This window comes from Ictidomys tridecemlineatus, chromosome 6, assembly GCF_052094955.1.
Source record: "Ictidomys tridecemlineatus isolate mIctTri1 chromosome 6, mIctTri1.hap1, whole genome shotgun sequence".
Taxonomy (NCBI): Eukaryota; Metazoa; Chordata; class Mammalia; order Rodentia; family Sciuridae; genus Ictidomys; species Ictidomys tridecemlineatus.
The window spans coordinates 10655545-10672645 of NC_135482.1; the positions used below are offsets into that span (position 1 = coordinate 10655545).

General features: G+C 37.8%; 1 protein-coding gene across 41 annotated transcripts in view; it reads left to right on the plus strand.

Annotated features, from left to right (window-relative positions):
* Positions 1-17101, plus strand: part of Rbfox2 (RNA binding fox-1 homolog 2) — a 271195-nt gene that overhangs the window by 170701 nt on the left and 83393 nt on the right. The window contains exon 1 of one of the 41 annotated variants that reach the window (XM_078052841.1): positions 7935-8219. The exons of 39 other annotated variants lie outside the window; for them this stretch is intronic. In XM_078052841.1, coding sequence (XP_077908967.1) covers positions 8193-8219 — 27 coding nt within the window. In that variant the 5' untranslated portion in view covers positions 7935-8192. Of the gene's footprint in view, positions 1-7934; positions 8220-12318; positions 12383-17101 lie in introns of those variants that run through there. One more of the 41 variants, XM_078052845.1, reaches the window with a different exon arrangement.

Genomic DNA, 17101 nt, shown 5'->3' on the forward strand with positions numbered 1-17101 from the left:
ACTAGAAACATCTGTAAAGAGGAAATTCCTGAGACCTAACTAGCAAAGTATGGGACTTGTAATAACTATAATGTATATAAAATTATATGAGGAAAAAGTGAGTTTCCAAAAGAATTGAGGTGTTAGAAATATGTGAAAAAAATAATTATAGCATGTAAATCAATTTGTTAGGTAAAAATTGACCAACTCCCCCCCAAAATTTTGCAATGGGAATTAAAGAATTTCCATTTAGAAATCATGACGTGGTTTGATAAAGTCTTTTGCAAAAATTTTACTTATTCTTGATAAGGTGAATTTGCCACCCTTTTGCCACATCTTTTCTGCTCGTTAAGATTTAGTACTAGCGTATGTAGTACTCAGTATGTGAAACCACACCTTTCCTGGCTTTGCTTCATTTAGTAGGTTTATTCTATCGGAAATTAAGGGAGCTTAGAAATTCAGGTAATGGGATGCTAAAATTTAAGGGTATGTCTTCTGTTCCACCACATCAGCAAATTAATGGGATTGAGAAAAACAATTTTAAATTGAAGAATCCAAAGCTATTTTATAATTTCATTTATTAATTCTGTTAAGTTAGCAGTTTTCTTTCAGCACATTTATAAATGAGCAGCAGATAGGTGTTTGCTTCACAAATGCCTTAACTGTAGTTATAAAATATTCTTTTTTAGCTTTTGTTATATTCTTATACTTAGTTAAAATTATCAAAGCTCCTCATTGCATAATACTTGTGGTGGTGTGTATCAGTACATTATGCAACTGAAAATTATTAAGAACATGAAAAATAGTGTTTTTTAGGATTTGCACTCATTTTTAATTGAGCATTTTTAGCATTGATAGCATTGAGATAATGAAACAAAGTGAGTTCAATAAAGCATTTTACCCACTTGACTTTTCATTGCTCTTATTGTTAATAAAATCAGGCTTGCCTTATTTTTTTGTGCAGTTGAGCCAGGCACGGTGTCACACATCTGTAATCCAAACAATTTAGGAGGCTGAGAGAGGAGGATCATGAGTTCAAAACCAGCCTCAGCACTTAGTGAGATTCTAAGCAACTTAGGGAGATCCTGCCTCTAAATAAAATATAAAAAAGGATTAGGGAGGTGGTTCAGTAGTTAAGTGCCCCTGGGTTCAATTCCCAGTACTCCCGCCCCAACACAGGTGTGCAATGAAATTTCTTATTATAATTTTTGTATGACCCAATCTGGACAAAGTATAAAATATAGGAAAAACAAATAGATAAGGGCTTGCTAGATTTTATTTTTAAAAGATTGAGTTTAGAAAGAAATCCGAGAAACTGTGTCTGAAATTATTCTTCTAGACACTCCTGAATTAAATATTTACCTACTCTGGCTAGATGGATGAAATGTAACTGTTGTAGCAAATTGAGTACATTGTTTATTATCTTAGTTTATCCTTAGTGAAAAGATGTGATAATGGGCTACTTTGCCTGCCACCTAGGCAGCAATGGGGTAGATGGAGGACAAGGAAGGAGGGTCTTAAATTATTGGAGGTTTAGCCAAAAGTCCTGATTTGAGAGTTTAGTACAACAAAAGACAACAGAAGGATATTAGGTGTCTGGAAGATAGACAGAAAATCACCTACCTAAAAGGTACTGTTGGTACTGAGATATGTTTTAGTGTCAGAATGCTGGAGAAGGAATTAGTATGTACACTGTCCATTTCTTTGCAGGAAGCTGACCTGGGTGTACAGTGATAGATATGTTCTTTAATTCATATTTTTCATTGTGAATCATGTGTCATGTGTGTTTTGAGCTGTGCTATGTGCCGGACACCGCCAGCACAGAGTGTAAAGGGGAGCAGGCAGCAGAGTCTCCAGTAAATTAATAATAGAGACGACATGGCAGACCTCAGTGTTAGGAAAGCAGTGTGCTTCACTTTTCCCTGCTTGATCATTTATTGCTTTTTTGATAATCCAGTTATTGATATATTTGTTTATATCCCATTTCTTTTTAATATTTATGTGAGAACCTTTTTCTTAATTTCTCACGGAATACAGAGAATGTAGACATAATTTCAGTTGTGTAAATTACTCTAGTTCTCTAGAGTTTGGGATGTCTTAAAGATATAAAAGTAAGTTATCCAAAACTAGAAATTAATTCATGACATAGTATTTTCTAATTCCTCTGGTCTTACCAATGACCTAGTATGTTATTTGTGATCTTATTCTAGAGGTTGGGTATGGGGGGATGAGAAATAAATGATTATTTTTAAAAATAAACATACAAGGTTTAAAACTGTTAATTTCAAATTTTTCTCTCACCTTTCTTTCTCTATGTAACTAACTGAACCCTGCCTAAACTAGAGAGAAGAAGCTAGCAGACTGTAAATAGAGTTAGCTCTAATTTGACTTCACTTATATTGAAGGGAATGTTGGGGCAAAGGTTAGAGATGCTTCTGGGAAGGTATTTAATATGTAATAGGTGTAAATTGTTATTTACACTTAGTTAAGGTTATTGTATGGGGGCGTGTTATGAAGAGTTTTTCTACTAACAAGTTTTTATTATTGTAGGAAATGCTAGCCCTTTAATGTTGCTTTTCACTTGGGTGTCAGAGGCAGCCTGGGAAAATATGAGCAAGCCCTGCCTCTCTTCAGGGACTCTTGGGCTTGCTTTTATAACAGTGCTGGTGTGTGGGTGGAAGGTAGGGAAGTTGAGTCACAACTATAAAGTTGTGAAGAGCAACAACATGTAAAGTTGTGTGTGTATGTTTTAATTAGTGGGTATTATTCTGTCGAAAATCTCAACTATTCCCATAAAGCTGAAAATAAAACCTTTTCTCCCATTCTTTTTGTATATCTTACTTTACACTTCAGCTTTCTAAAAAGATGCTAAATGAATTTAATAAATTTGAATATATTTCTAAACATGCTTTTGAAAGAAATAATGTTTCTATAATAGTTTTATAACTACAAAGTTACTCTTCAATCTTATGGATCCATTTATGCCTATGTAATGGCTGGAGATAGAAATCAAGGCATTGTTTCATGTTATCCCCCCATTTAAAGTGCATTCAAGCACTAGGTTAAGAACTGGGGTGTGACATAAAACATGATTTCTACCCCAGACTGCTTGCAGGCTAGTCAGAATTATGCAGAAATAATAAACTCCAGTAGTTATGTCCCTTGGTTATGTTCTAGGGTACTGTGTACACACAGGTGAGGGGGTACCTAACCCAAATGTGGGAGCAGATGGAGTCAAGAAAGGGTTTCTGGAGTTGTAGATCCATGAAGTAAACCTAGCCAAACAGAAGTCATGATGAAAGAGGGAGAACAGAAACATGGTGTGTGGAGGCACCCACTGCAGTTTGCTCAGGGTTTTGGGGGCAGGGAAGGACACTGGAGGGGACCAACAGTGCCTCTGGACAGATGTTCTGCAGCCAGATTATATTTTAGGTTCCGTTTAAGAATTAGGATTCTTCCACCCTGTCAGATGTGGGAAGCAGTTGAGGATGTTTGTCAGGGAAGTGGCATGATGAAATTTGCATTTAGAAAGATCACTCTGGAGGTAGTGGGTAGTGAGAAGTTTGGATGGGAAGAGTGGTAGACTGAAGGCAGAAAAAGTAGGGAACAGTTAGAGAATAAAGAGGTCAGACTGATTTTGTGGTAATATGATGGAAAGAAAGGGCATACCAAAGAAATCAAAGGACCTTAAGCTTCTGACTTGTTAAGTTACTGAATAAAGATGAGGAGCGCATCACTTTGGGTTTGAATCTGAGTTCTGAAGCTTGCTAGCTTGGGTGCCTGGGGCAAGATGCTTACCCTCACCTAGCTTAGTTTTCTCATTTTCAAAAAGATCTCATCGTTGAAGATGAAGTGGATTAATTAGTTATCTAATCTGATTCATTGTGTTATCAGATGCCACCTCAGAGTAAATTCTCAAGAAATGATAGCTGTTTTATCTGTCATGAAACTTAACCATTCACCAGGAAAGCAACATGGTAGAATGAGTGCTAGAATCCGAGCTTCCCACAAGTAGGAATATTCCCTCCTTGTCTGTATTGCTTTCTCCCTGTGCCTGGAGCAGTGCCTGACACACAGCACTCAGATAGTTGTTAAATGAATTAATGATTCAATTGAGAATCAATTTAGCTTTAGACTTTAAATAATAGAAATTTGAAGGGTTTTAAAATGTGGTTGACCATTATTTGGCAGTTGGATATTTTGATTTGTAGTTCGGGAGAGATGTGTGCTGGAATTGGAAGTGCAGGGGGCATCTGAGTAAATGGTTGGCAAGTGAAGTGTGGAATGAGTTAGAACACAGCAGTATGATTGGCAGAGTCAGCTTCTTTGAAGTTTCTACCCTTTTAGAAATCTGATGAATAATATGGTCCTCTGCCCAGAAAGGCATATAAGAAAAACAAATTTCCATCAAGTACCTGTGTGAGGAACTGTGCATTTGGGGTGAAGAACTTCTAGCATGCAATAAGAAGTGGTCAAAGGGTGATAGAAGTTGAAGAAAGGAGTGAGCAAGGAACAAAAAAGATCAGGAAAGTCTGGTATTATTTGAAGCTAAGAGCAAGAGTTTCCTGAAAGAGAGAACACCACAGTAAAGTCAAAGAAGATATAGATGTTTGGGCTGGGACTATATATAGTGCTTGCCTCGAGTGCGCAAGACACTGGGTTCAATCCCCAGCACCACCCAAAAAAAAAAAAAAAAAGGAGAGAGATTGATTGATTGATTGATTGATTTGATTTGATTTGGCTGTTATTTGAAGGCCTTTGGTGATTTCAGTAAGATAAATATCATTTGAGTAGTTATGGGGAAAGGCCATTGGGATTCTGGAGATTGCACGAAAACATTGACAAAATTGTCAAGAAATTGGGACAACTAGAAGTGCTTCTTTCCTTCATTTGTTTATTGAACAAATATTTCTTGAATACCTACTATGTTCCAAGTCCATTTTGCTAGAAGCTAGGGGTTGATCCGAAGGAGGATACAGTTTCCTTTAGCTGTCAATCATATAACATGTTTTTATCTTCCCACCTCTCCAACCCTCCAACCTATGCCTGTCTTTCCACTCCTAAGCACACATGTGCGCGTGTACAGAGAGCGTGCCCTTAAATGAATTTCTCCTTGGTATATTCTGGGCACATTTAGCCACCTAAAGATTCCAGTTGTTTTGCTTTTCTTTCTCTTGGGCACCTGGGAGCAAATTGTCCTCTCTGAATGCCAGTCATTAAAGTCAGGAACACACTCAAAAATCTCATTGTCCAGTGCTCACTTGGGTTCTGTGTTTTAGGGAGTTTATAAAAATCATTTTACCATTTTTCACTTGAAGCTTGTATAGTCTCTTTCTTGCACTGTATAATATTGGTCCTAAGTGTGGGAATGCAGTGTGGATCTTGAGCCCAAGGAAACCCTTATCCTAGTTCTAGACTCTTTGAATGTAGGAATCTTTGATTTGTCTTTTTACTAAAAAAAAAAAAAATTCTCCTCGGGGCCTTGTCTCTTTCCAGGGTACTTGGAGATTGCATTCACACCTAGCAGTCAAGGTAGTTGGACTTTATTAAGGTTAGGAGTGTATGTGGTAGTGGTGATGGTACATGGGGTACATCTGTCTTCTTGTTTCTGGGGGCTTTTTGCCAAGAGTAGTATAGTGGACCGGTGGATGCAGAGAATGGTATAACAGTGATTTCATGTATTAAATCTGAAAACACAATTTTCCCGTAAATATGATTTGCATTTTTCCAGAAGTATATTGCTTTCAGCATACTTGGCTTCCAGTGAAACTTACCTAGCCCTTTTCTACTTATTCACTTTGTCTTTGAAAAGATTTAATTGCATTTTATCTCCTTCCAATTGGCTTTTCAGTTGCAAATTCCAAGAGCACTAAATATTCTGACTTCCAGAGGATTTCTAAATAAGAACAGACTTAGTTCTGTCTACTTTTTTGTTTCTAATTTCTTTTGTAATATTTGAAAACAAGGTCATTCTATTTTTAAAAAATATTTATTTTTTAGTTGTAGTTGAAAACAATATCTTTATTTCGTTTACTTATTTTTTGTGAGGTGTTGAGAATCGAACCCAGGGCCTCTCACATGCTAGGCAAGCACACTACTGCTAAGTCACAACCCCAGCCCAAGCCCCTTCTTTTATATATATTTATATGTTTTGGATTATACTAAAGGTATACAGATATGTGTAAAATGCGTGAAGAGTGCCTGACATCTTGTTGTAAATAGCTGATTGTGCTGCTATCTACAGATTCTATAGATGGCTGTGTAGTTCCTGTGTTATTTTTGGAATTGTTTTAAAAATGATTATTAATAGGGAAGAACACAGTGATGTAGCATTGGAAAATTGCAAACTAATGGCATTATGCAGGACATTTTATTTGTTTATTTATTTAAATTTTCGTTTTTAGCTGTAAATGAATCTTTTACTTTATTTATTTATTTATGTATTTATTTGTATGCAGTGCTGAGGATCAAACCCAGGGCCTCACACATGCTAGGCAAGTGCTCTACCACTGAGCCACAACTCCAACCCCTATACAGGACATTTTTAAAAACTTGATCTCCATTGTGCCAAACAATTCTCATGGAGACAGTAACAAACTATTATTCTCAGTGATTACTGATTTTAGATTTTTATTTCTTGTGTATTTATTTTAAAAATAAGAAGCTTAATTTTAGAATTAACTCTGATCTTTGGATAGTCTATTTGAGAAATTAACATAATAAATGTGGCAGAACTTAAATATGTCAATCCTTTAGGATGGAATCCTATCAGATTACTAAAAAAAATTAGGGAATCTTAATGTTTATGAGACAAATGACAAAGTCATAAAATCATCAAACATTTACATAATGAGCATACATAAGTAAGGAGATTATGAAATTTATATGCAGAAATAAAGAGTCCTCCAACGTCACTAAAGCAGGGCTTCTGGATTGAATTCCCTCTTTGATGCTTTTTTCATTATATCTTTTTAATAAGAGAACTTTAAAGAAACTCCTGTGTTCAGTAAACATTCTCTTAAACCTCCTATTTATAGCGCTCTGTAGTAACAGTATTTACAGTAGTGACACAGATGCTAGTATACATTTAAGAAAGGATTTATTCTTTTTCACCAGAGGCTGGAACACAGGTGAATCCCTGTTCCAGAATTTTTAATGAAGCTGGAAGCCTTAAGCAGTCAAATTTATGGACACTTTCCCATACATCTGAAGTTTCTTAAGCAGTCCTATTTGAAGACACCATTTTCAGAATCCCCAGTTCTTATACAGTAGGGGGAAGAAAAAGCACTTTGCTGACCACCTCCCTGGAAGTCGAAGTCCTTTGCCCTCCTTGGGCTGGTGTGGTTTTCTAGGACACACATGCTCTCTTGTGTATTTCCCTTAAGCCTTCACGTCAGCGGTCATTAAACACCTCCTGCTTCACATTTGTCATTAAATCTACTCTATCTATTAACTATACATCACTGAAAAAAATTTTTTTTGTTTCCTTTTTGTGATGCTGGGGATGGAACCCAGGGCTTGGTATGTGCTAGGCAAGCTCTCTATCACTGGGCCACACCCCTGGCCCTGGTGAAGATTAAAAAAAATTTTTTTTGTTTCATTTTTTTATGTATTATCACATATTCATGGTCGTAATCTCTTAAATCTGCATTAATTATAGTGACATTTTATGAATGCTTTCAGTGCAATATCATTAGTGTCACATCCTTAAAATGTGCCGGCACATGGCTCCTGCCCCTCCCTCACTCTCCGATTCCTTCCCCCTACACACACACACACACACACACACACACACACACACACAGGAGCACACGCGTGCGCAAAGCAAAGTGCACACCAAACTGCCATTCTCCAGCAGGCCTGCTTCTGGAGTTGGGAGCTGTCAGCCTGCTGGGAGGGGTGGGGGGAGGAGGAAGAGGTGGGGCTCTGCTCTGATTAATTACCTTAGGCATTCAGGGGTGGGGCTTCCTTCAGCCATCTGCCTGAGATATGGGAGGGAGCTGGAGAAAGAAGGAGGGGGAGAGACTGCCAGAGAGGAAGAGAAAAGAAAGGAAGAAACATTAGGAAGAAAAAGGAAGGAAAACGGTGTAAAGGGGAGTCAATTACCCACCCTTAAATAGCCAGCTTGGGGGGGAGGGGGTGGCCAAGGAAGCCGAGGAGGTGTGCCCCAGCAAGGCTGCTTTGAAAGCTTTATCATCTGTTCTCCTTGGTTTATGGAGAAAAAGAAAATGGTAACTCAGGTAAGATTTGTTCTTTCTCCGCATGTTTCTTTTCTCATCTGTGGGATCTGAGTAGAGCCTGGGGGTGGAGTATAACCAGCAGAGGTCTAATTATGATTGTCTTCTTAGGAAAGGCCAGATTTATTGTTATCAGCTGAAAAGCGCTGGTCTGTGTCTGAGTCCGTGTGTGTGTGTGTGTGTGTGTGTGTGTGTGTGTGTGTGTGTGTGTGTGTCTCGTAGCTTTTTTGTCCCCCTCCCTCAGCTCCATACCAGATTCCTGTTTCCTGTACTGTGCAGCTGTAGCTCAGGAAAGACCCTGTGGGGATTTGTCTACCTCTTTGTCTTGGTTCTGAGAAGAGGGAGGGAGAGAAAGACTGCAGAGGTAGGAAGAGATTCTTGTAGCCTGCCAAAAAGAGGGGAGAGGGAGTGACTTCCTTTTAAGAATTGCAGAAGAATTTGGGTTATAGGAAATCTGATTCCTGACTCACTTTGGTTCTCAGGATTGGCTTTGGAAAGGCAGTTTTGCTGCCTTTACTCTAAACAGCTTATTAAAAATGAAGGTTATAAAAAATGTTTCCTTTTTATGGCTTTATTACTGGCAAACAACACATTCAGTGGGAGCCCATAGTCACTCCGGGTGTAACAGAGGCAGGTAGAACTTACCCTGACAGAGCAAATCCAAATGTATAAATGACAGTCACCCCAGCTTTAAAAGACATTTGAAGGAGAGGGAAGAGGAAATGGAAGCTATAGGTCTCTCCTCTCTCCCTTTCTGCCTCTCTTGGTTATGCCACGCAGTGTCTACTCTGCATTTAGCAAGTCATTCCTGGCGAATGGAAAGGTGAGTGTTCTTCCATAGCCCCCTGGCAGGGCTGTTTTTTCTTCCTGGCAACCTTCATATGCTTCTTTACCCTTTTTTCTTTATAGGTTGAGAGGGAATAAGGAGGCCGTGATTTGTTGGTAAGAAATCATTTACATGTTTAGAACATTCACATCCTCAGTCCAGGACTTAGCATCAGTTTCACTCCAGGCTTTTATGCTCCTGGGGAAATTTCATCACTGGACAGTGCTTTCCTTTTAAGGAGGTTGCCCTTTTTTGTATTCTCTCCTCTCTCTTCTCTCAGTCACCACCGGAGGGCGAGAGAGTCAGCTAGCTATCAGGATAGAAGCATCCTTTCAGGATTTGGAATCCTGTTCAGTTAAATGTTATATAATGCCCTGCAGTGCTGTTCAGAACGAGGGAACTATGGAGGAGATTTGCCCATCGTAACCCAGAGGGAAGGGGAGTTTCAAAGAATACATCCTCACAAAGTGATTTTTTACTTAGTCTGAATTTGGAGACCTTAAGGTACCCTTTCTTTTGGAAAATGGAAAATCCCTTGAAATATTTCTCTTCTGCTTCTTATTCCCTCATTGTCAGTCTAATTAACTCTTGGTATATTGCCTTATTTTTTTTTAAATACCATAAAAGAGAAAGCCTCTTTCTGGATTCTCTTTGTTGCTTGGGACATGATACTTGCTTCGCCCTGGAGCCCTCATTCAATTTTCATTAATTGGCATTATTAGAGGGTTAACAGTTCTCTTCTTTCTCAGCTAAAAGCTGAAGTCTTGTTCATGACCTGACTTTTTATTGCACGTACCATATTTTAAAATCAGTGAAAGAGTTATCTAAACTAGGAATTTTCGTAATTGAAGTTTTCTGTGGCCTCTTGGAACATTTGCCTTGCTTTCCAGAGGAGCTGGTAAGTGTGTGAGCCTAAGTTGGGATGCACCTTACCACTGCACGAATGTTTCGTGACACCATGGTCCTACTCATTAGGATATCAGGGAACTATAATTTTAGGAATGAAGTAAAAGAAACAGATGGAAACTGGAAAGAGATTTCTTTCTGTGTTTAAGAATTCTAGGGCTGCAATTCAAGGGTAGAGTGCTTGCCTTGCATGTGTGAGGGCACCGTGTTCCATCCTAAGTGCTACATAAATAAATAGAATAAAGGTATTGTGTCCATCTACAATTAACAAATACTAAAAAAAAAGAATTCTAATAGGTGAATTTAAATCATCATCCTGTTTTCTCAGGATGTGCTGAAGGAAAGAAGTAACTCATTTTTGTCTATCCTGAATTTATACAACTGGAAAAGACAGAATGTCAGATTTGTGATCTGCAGTCCTGCAGTGTATTTGCTTTGGTGTGTCCACTTTCAGTGTTAATGTACATGATTGTTAGTTATCTAGAAAACAAATGCAAAGGGAATAATCAGCTAAGCCAAATTTTTTCATCTCTCCTGTGGTTTTGATTCATTTTTTGTTTGTTGTGGTTCTTTGAACCAGGCATCCAATCCCAACCCTTAACAGTGACCTGTCATATAAGCTTTTTCAGTGTAAATTGTCTGCATTGGTTAGGGCTGGGCCACCACAGTTAAATGGTTTAGTACAATATTTAGTATTTTGGCTAGTGTGTGAAGAAAGAGATAGAGGATGTGTTTTCATAATTTGCCATTTAGGCTCTTGGCATTTTCATGGCATACCCTGTATACCTACGCCTGATCCCCATTACTCAGTAGGTGGAAGAAGGGCTCTCAGTGGATGACATTTTGTTTTTTTACGTATGCTCTAGTTTTATGTGACCTTTTGGGGTTTTAATTAGCAAACTTCTCTATCTTTTACTATAAGTAATTGATGCTTTCCTTTAAAAATGGCAATTAAATGACAAAATTCTAATACAGGAGACAGACATGCTCATGTGACATCTTAAATAATATCTTTTATTTATGTGTATGGTGCAGGAGATTTTCACTGAGTTCCTCTCTTAATTTGATTTACAGACTAAAAAAATATTGCCACTTCTCACATCTATGAAAACCAATATGGAGTAAAAAAAAAAAAAGGAAAAAAATCATTCTCATAATATGTGTAAAATTCAAGTTCCAAATGACTTTGCCTCTAGTTAGATTAAAAAAAAAAAAAGTTTAGCCGGACTCAGATTCAGTTACACTATTTATTGTTAAGAGGGAAAATGTATTAGAGAGGAAAAGATTTTACAGTAGGGACGTGAAAGCAAATTTTCGTGCTCTGCTGTGGTATGAGACTGCCAGCTTCTATGTAGCACAAAGCCCTCCCTTTCTTGGATAGCTCAGTGCTTTGCTGGCATTTTCTTCAAAATCTGTTTTCCATCAGAACCAAGAGGAGGGAAGGTGTTAAGAATAAGGGCGGTTGGAAAGGAGGTTGCTGTTCCTTTAAATAGTGCTGGGAGTCCATGTGGCAGCAGGCCGCTCTGGAGTGTATTCTTTTGTAATGAATCACCAGTTCCATTGTCTGCTATCTCCCCTCTTTGTAGCTGGAAGGCTGAAGTCTTTCACCTGAGCTGCTGCCAGTTCCCTCTCTGTTCCTGGGTGGTTGGGAGAAGAGAAGAGGGAGGAGGGTATTTTATCTTTAATTAAAGACAGATAGGAGAGCAGGTATGTTTGGCTTTGTTTCATTTTATCCTGTTCTTTCTGCATTTGTTTTTTGAAATGAGTTGGAATAGGGAATCTTGGCTATGATTTTGCAAAGTATATTCCATTTTCTATGAATTCTGGAAGTCCTTAGATTATTTGGTCTCCATTTTGTGGCCTTACTCTAAAATGATTCTGTTCCCTGGCCTGCCAGTCAAGTTCCTTTCCACCCGAATCTCATCCCACCCTTCATCCACGGAGCTGAGCCCGCTGTTTGTTTTGGCACACTTTCCACTTTACATGGGATGCACAGGATTCTGGGGAAGTTAGTGGGTAGGCGGGGATTATGGGTTGCAGACTAAATTTATGTTCCTTTACAATGAACAACAACAACAAAGCTTCACTTTTTCTAATAATTTGGTTTCTTTCTGAATTCTGCTGTGTTGTCCCATATTTTGATTTATAACCATTTCCTTGCCAAGGCCAAAGCTGGCTTGAAAAGTACTGCTATTCTAAAAAGTACTTAGCTTTCCTGAAAAGATAACCCAGAATTTCATAAATGGAGCTGTAATTATACCTGAACAATTTTGATTAAATTTTTGTCTACCATCCCCCTTCTTTGCCCCTTCCCTCTACAATTTTTTATTTTTATCTTTCTGCTTGGTTTTGCAGTTGAGACTAGGTAAGCTTAGTGTTTGACAACCTACTATTGAAGTTTGTATTGCTACAGAAGACACCATCATGTTGAAAGGTAATGAATGGCCTTCCTCAACCCTCATAGTAACTGACATTCCTGGTTTTGTTCTTCTAGTTTTCTGTTCTTCCCTGAAAAATTCCAGATTCACAGTCTACATAGATGGCCATTTGGGAATAATTTTATCTGGCTCTTCACTTTTGGAAGTGAATGGAATGTTTCAACTTGTTTCCATGTCATGCCTTATCTCAGGTTGTTTGTGGATGCCTGATTGTGATAGACTAGTGTCAATAGAAGCCAGCCATATTGATGATACAGCCCCCACTCCTTCCCACCCAGGCCACTCTGGGATCTGACATTTGTTGGTATCCTGAGTACTCCTCTGTGAGTTGTGATTCCTCACTCTACTTTGTTTTCAGCATTCCAGAATTACTATTAAATCTTTCTTGCACACTTCTTCACTGAAGAGTCGCATGTGCACTCAACCAGGCACAGTGGAACCTTCCCTGCAGAAAGGCCTTGCCTTTTGGAGGTTGTACTTCTGTACTGGGCTCCAGTGCGCCTCTTCTAGGCAGTCAGAGTGCTGCTGCACTTGGCCATTCTGAGGTATTGTTTCCATTTTCCAAACTCTTAAATGTTTCTCTGTACATTTTCTCTGTACTATTAGAATGATTAAATTCAGAAAACCTTGGAGTCAAATAGTTCTTTAGGAGTCATTGCCAGAGTGACTCACTTAAAATGCTAGTCTTGATTTTTGTCAGTCTTGTGCTTAAACTTCAACAATTGTTTCCCTTCAAAGTCAAAATAAAATCCTGTGTCCTTACAAGGTCTCTAAGGCCCTGCATGATCAGGAACCTGGCTGGCTGCCCAGCTTCATCTCCTGCCACCCTTTTCATGCTTCCCTCCAGTGACACTGGCCTCCTTGCTGTTCCCTTAACAGACCCTGCACCTTCCCTCTCTTTTCGCTTTTTCCCTCTGCCTGACATGCCAAGTGACTTGCTTTATTCACATGTTACTTCTCAAGGGAGAGCTCTCCCTGGACCTGTCTGAATTAGCACTCATTCTGTATCCTCCCATCCTTCTTTTTCTTCACTTATCTGACTTCCGGTGTTTATCATTACTGGTTATATGTTTATTTGTATATTGTCAGTCTATCCCCCACCCCACCACCATCACAAAGAACATAAAGCTGGGTGTGATCGTGGTCTCTTTGTATCTCCAGTGCCTACAACAGTGCCAGACACATAGTTGTATAATAGCCAGTCCTTCTGTATGCTTGTGATGTACTAATATCAGATATTGTTCTCAGCATTTTACGTACCTTAATTTATTGAATCCTGTCAACGCCAGGGTTTAAGTCTAAGAAGTTTGGCACCAGCATTCCTTACCACTACTGATAATGATTGCCACTGAAATAACTTTTGTTTTTTCATACCTGCTTTGCACCAATTTTACATACATATCATGTTTATAAATATAACAGTTACGTTCATATCATATGTCCTTTGCCCATCACATTTGTGATAGATTTTTTTTTTCCAATTTTTGCACAAGATTTTGAGATTCTGAGGTCAAGCAACTGGTGGCTGGGCACAAAAGGATTTCAAACCTAAGATCTATTTAGTATCAAATCCACATGCTCTTTCTTAATACTAATAGTAATTCACAAGTAGTTCCTCATGATTAGTTCTGTTACTGGCCACTAAAAAGCAGAAGCGTTTCTTTATGATGAGCTGAAGTCTCTTTATCCTTTGCTTCCTACATTTGTCATCAGGTGGCACATAGAGTAGGCTAATCTCTTTACATAAGAACCAATATTTGAAGATATTGCTAAATGTTCCTTTTACTCTTCTATTATCTTTGCTTATTTTTCCTATTGCCTTAAATTATTTTTTCCTCATAGATGAGAAAACGTGGTTTCCAGAATCTTTACAGTCTTGTGCCAATTGTATTAATTTATATCAATGGCTTATCTTTTGTGTTTGTACTTAATTACTAAGTAAAAATATCTATTATGAGTATTAGTAAGTATCAAATCTAAGTTTTGTTTTATGATAACATGTTTGACTTCATTCAGTTTTATAGCTTATTGACCATATAATATTATCAGCAGCTTTTAATTTCAAAAAATGAAGGATATTACCTCAGCTCCTAAAAAGAGTATTATTTTTCTTGTCCATTATAAAACATGTTCTCAGCTGACTGGCAAGAATCTACCTGTCTTGTAGCCTCTGTGCCTTACTCTGATCCTATCACTGAGGTGTGTGTGTGTTTTAACTTATTAGAAACCCTGTTGTGAAGATGCTAATTGAATTGGCAAATGACATGTTGAAAATTAGCAATAGTAAATTTGATCACTTCCCTTGCAATGTTGAAATATTTTTTTAAAAAGTGCTTGAGCCCAGTGCAGTGGCACAGACCTGTAATCCCAGATGAGACAAGAAGACCACAAGTTCAAAGCCAGCTTCAGCAACTTAGTGAGATCCCATTGCAAAATTAAAAATTAAATAAGAGCTTCAGATGTGGCTCAGTGGTTAAGTACCCTGGGTTCAAATTCCAGTAATCCCCCCCCCCATCAAAAGTATCTAGAAACCAAAATTGGTAATTATAAATTAGCAGCAAGAGTAAAATATGATCTTATTTTCTATTGGAAATAAAAGTAAAACACAAAAATTTAAACCCCTGAAAAACTCTCTCGTTTAATAATACTCACTGTAAAACAAATAGAAATATTGTCTGGTTTGCTATAGCATGTTATTTTCAAAATGCCTCTTGAGTTTCTTTTTAAAGGGCTATAAGTTTCAGAATATTACAGTAACACTTCTTATTTAATCACTCAGGAAGGAAATAATATAGCTAGATTACTATTAACAAAAGCAAATAGTTTTTAAAAACTATAACTTGAGGGCTGGGGCTGGGGCTCAGTGGCAGAGCACTTGTCTAGCATGTTCGATTCTTAGCACCACATATAAAAATAAATTTAAAAAAGGCATGCTGTCCATCTCCAAATACAAAAATAAATGAATGAATGAATAAACAAACAACTATAACTTGAAATCCTAACTAGAGTTATTAAATTCATTCAGAATTATAGGATAGAGTTCTATAACCAAATTCTCGTATTGAATTTTTAAAGGATTATTTATGCAGAAAATATTGTGAGAGAAGCCAGTAATTATTTTATGAAATTACTAATTAGTACTTTTATGTCCACACATTACATACCTATGTTCACTTGCCTAGTATTGATCATGAGATTCCTTGTTAAAAAGAGACAAACCAAGACTTAAGTGAAGGCAATTAGATTTTGAAAGACTCCTAGAGCAAGTGTCCCCAGACTTTTTCTGTAAAGAGCCAGGTAGTATCTGTTTTTGGTTTTGTGGGCCATGCTTTGTATGCCACAATCCCTTCACCCTGCCGCTGTGGCACTAAAGATATCATAGACAATACAAGACAAGTGAGCATGACTCCGTTCCAGTCAGACTTTATTTATGGACACTGAAATTTGAATTTCATGTAATTTTCATGTATCACAAAATATTTTTCATTTGGGTTTCATTCAACTATTTAAAAATATAAAAACCACTCAGCTTTCAGATTATACAAAAATAGATGGTAGACGGGCTTTGGACAACAAGCCATGGTTTGCTGGACCCTGAGGGGTACAGGTCTTCGCTACTTTCTATAACATATGTGATGTTTTCCTGTTTAGTTGATGACAGGGACATAATTTTGAGCAGTTTTGACAAGTTATCTCAAATCTTTATTAGAATGAAACCCCTGATTTGCTCTCTTTATTTTTTTCTTCCCAGAAAATATGGAGATTCTTCTCTCTCTCTCTCTCTCTCTCTCTCTCTCTCTCTCTCTCTCTCTCTCTCTCTCGCTTCCTTTCTCTTTCCACTTATCCCCAAATCTGAACTGTGTGCAGCTCGCCAATTATGCCTTCTTTATACCTTCTTACTTTTCATATATTCTTTTTTATATATTTTCATGTATTGTTGTTTTGAACCAGAGAACGCCCCCCCCCCTTTTTTTCTTGTCCTTTAGGATTCATCCTAGACTTCACCTACTTCAGAATCCTCACTCCACCTCACAAGATTGTCCTTCCTTTGTGCTTCCCTAGCTCTCTCCATTCTCTAAGCCTGTGTTTTAGAGGACTGGAACTATAAGTATAGATTTGTCTTTTTTTCCATCAGACTATGCATTCTTTCAGGATTGGGAAGAAATCACCAGTATTTATTATGATGTTTGGCTCAATTTTAGTATCAGCAGATATTTTTGGATGGATTAATGAATTTTACATCTTATTAATACATTGACTATATCCTCTTTTGAAATGTAAAATAGTAGAGTTTAGTAGAGCAGTCATCATTCTGACACTTATTATTATTACTTAAGTCAGTCAATACTTAAAGTATAAAATAGTTTGGGAAATGGGTGGTTTACTTGACTAGAAGATAGGGGGATTTGGGATTAAACAGCTATTTGGAGGATACAGAACTCTTGTAGATGTTCTAGTGGAAGACTGCAAATATTCAGAAGGTAACTGAAGGTAAATGGCATATGAGGTCTGGATTCCCGGGGAATCACATAAGAGAGAAGAAAGGCAGGATAAAGAAAGAGATGTGGGAAGTTCCCGGAGGACTTTAGGGACTAGCAACTTGGTAAAAGTCCATCTGAAGTATTCAAACCAAGTACATCTTCCTCCCTCTGTCCTTTTTCTTCCTCTCAGGATGACCAAGTTCGATTCTTTGCCTACTACTTTTGAAATACATC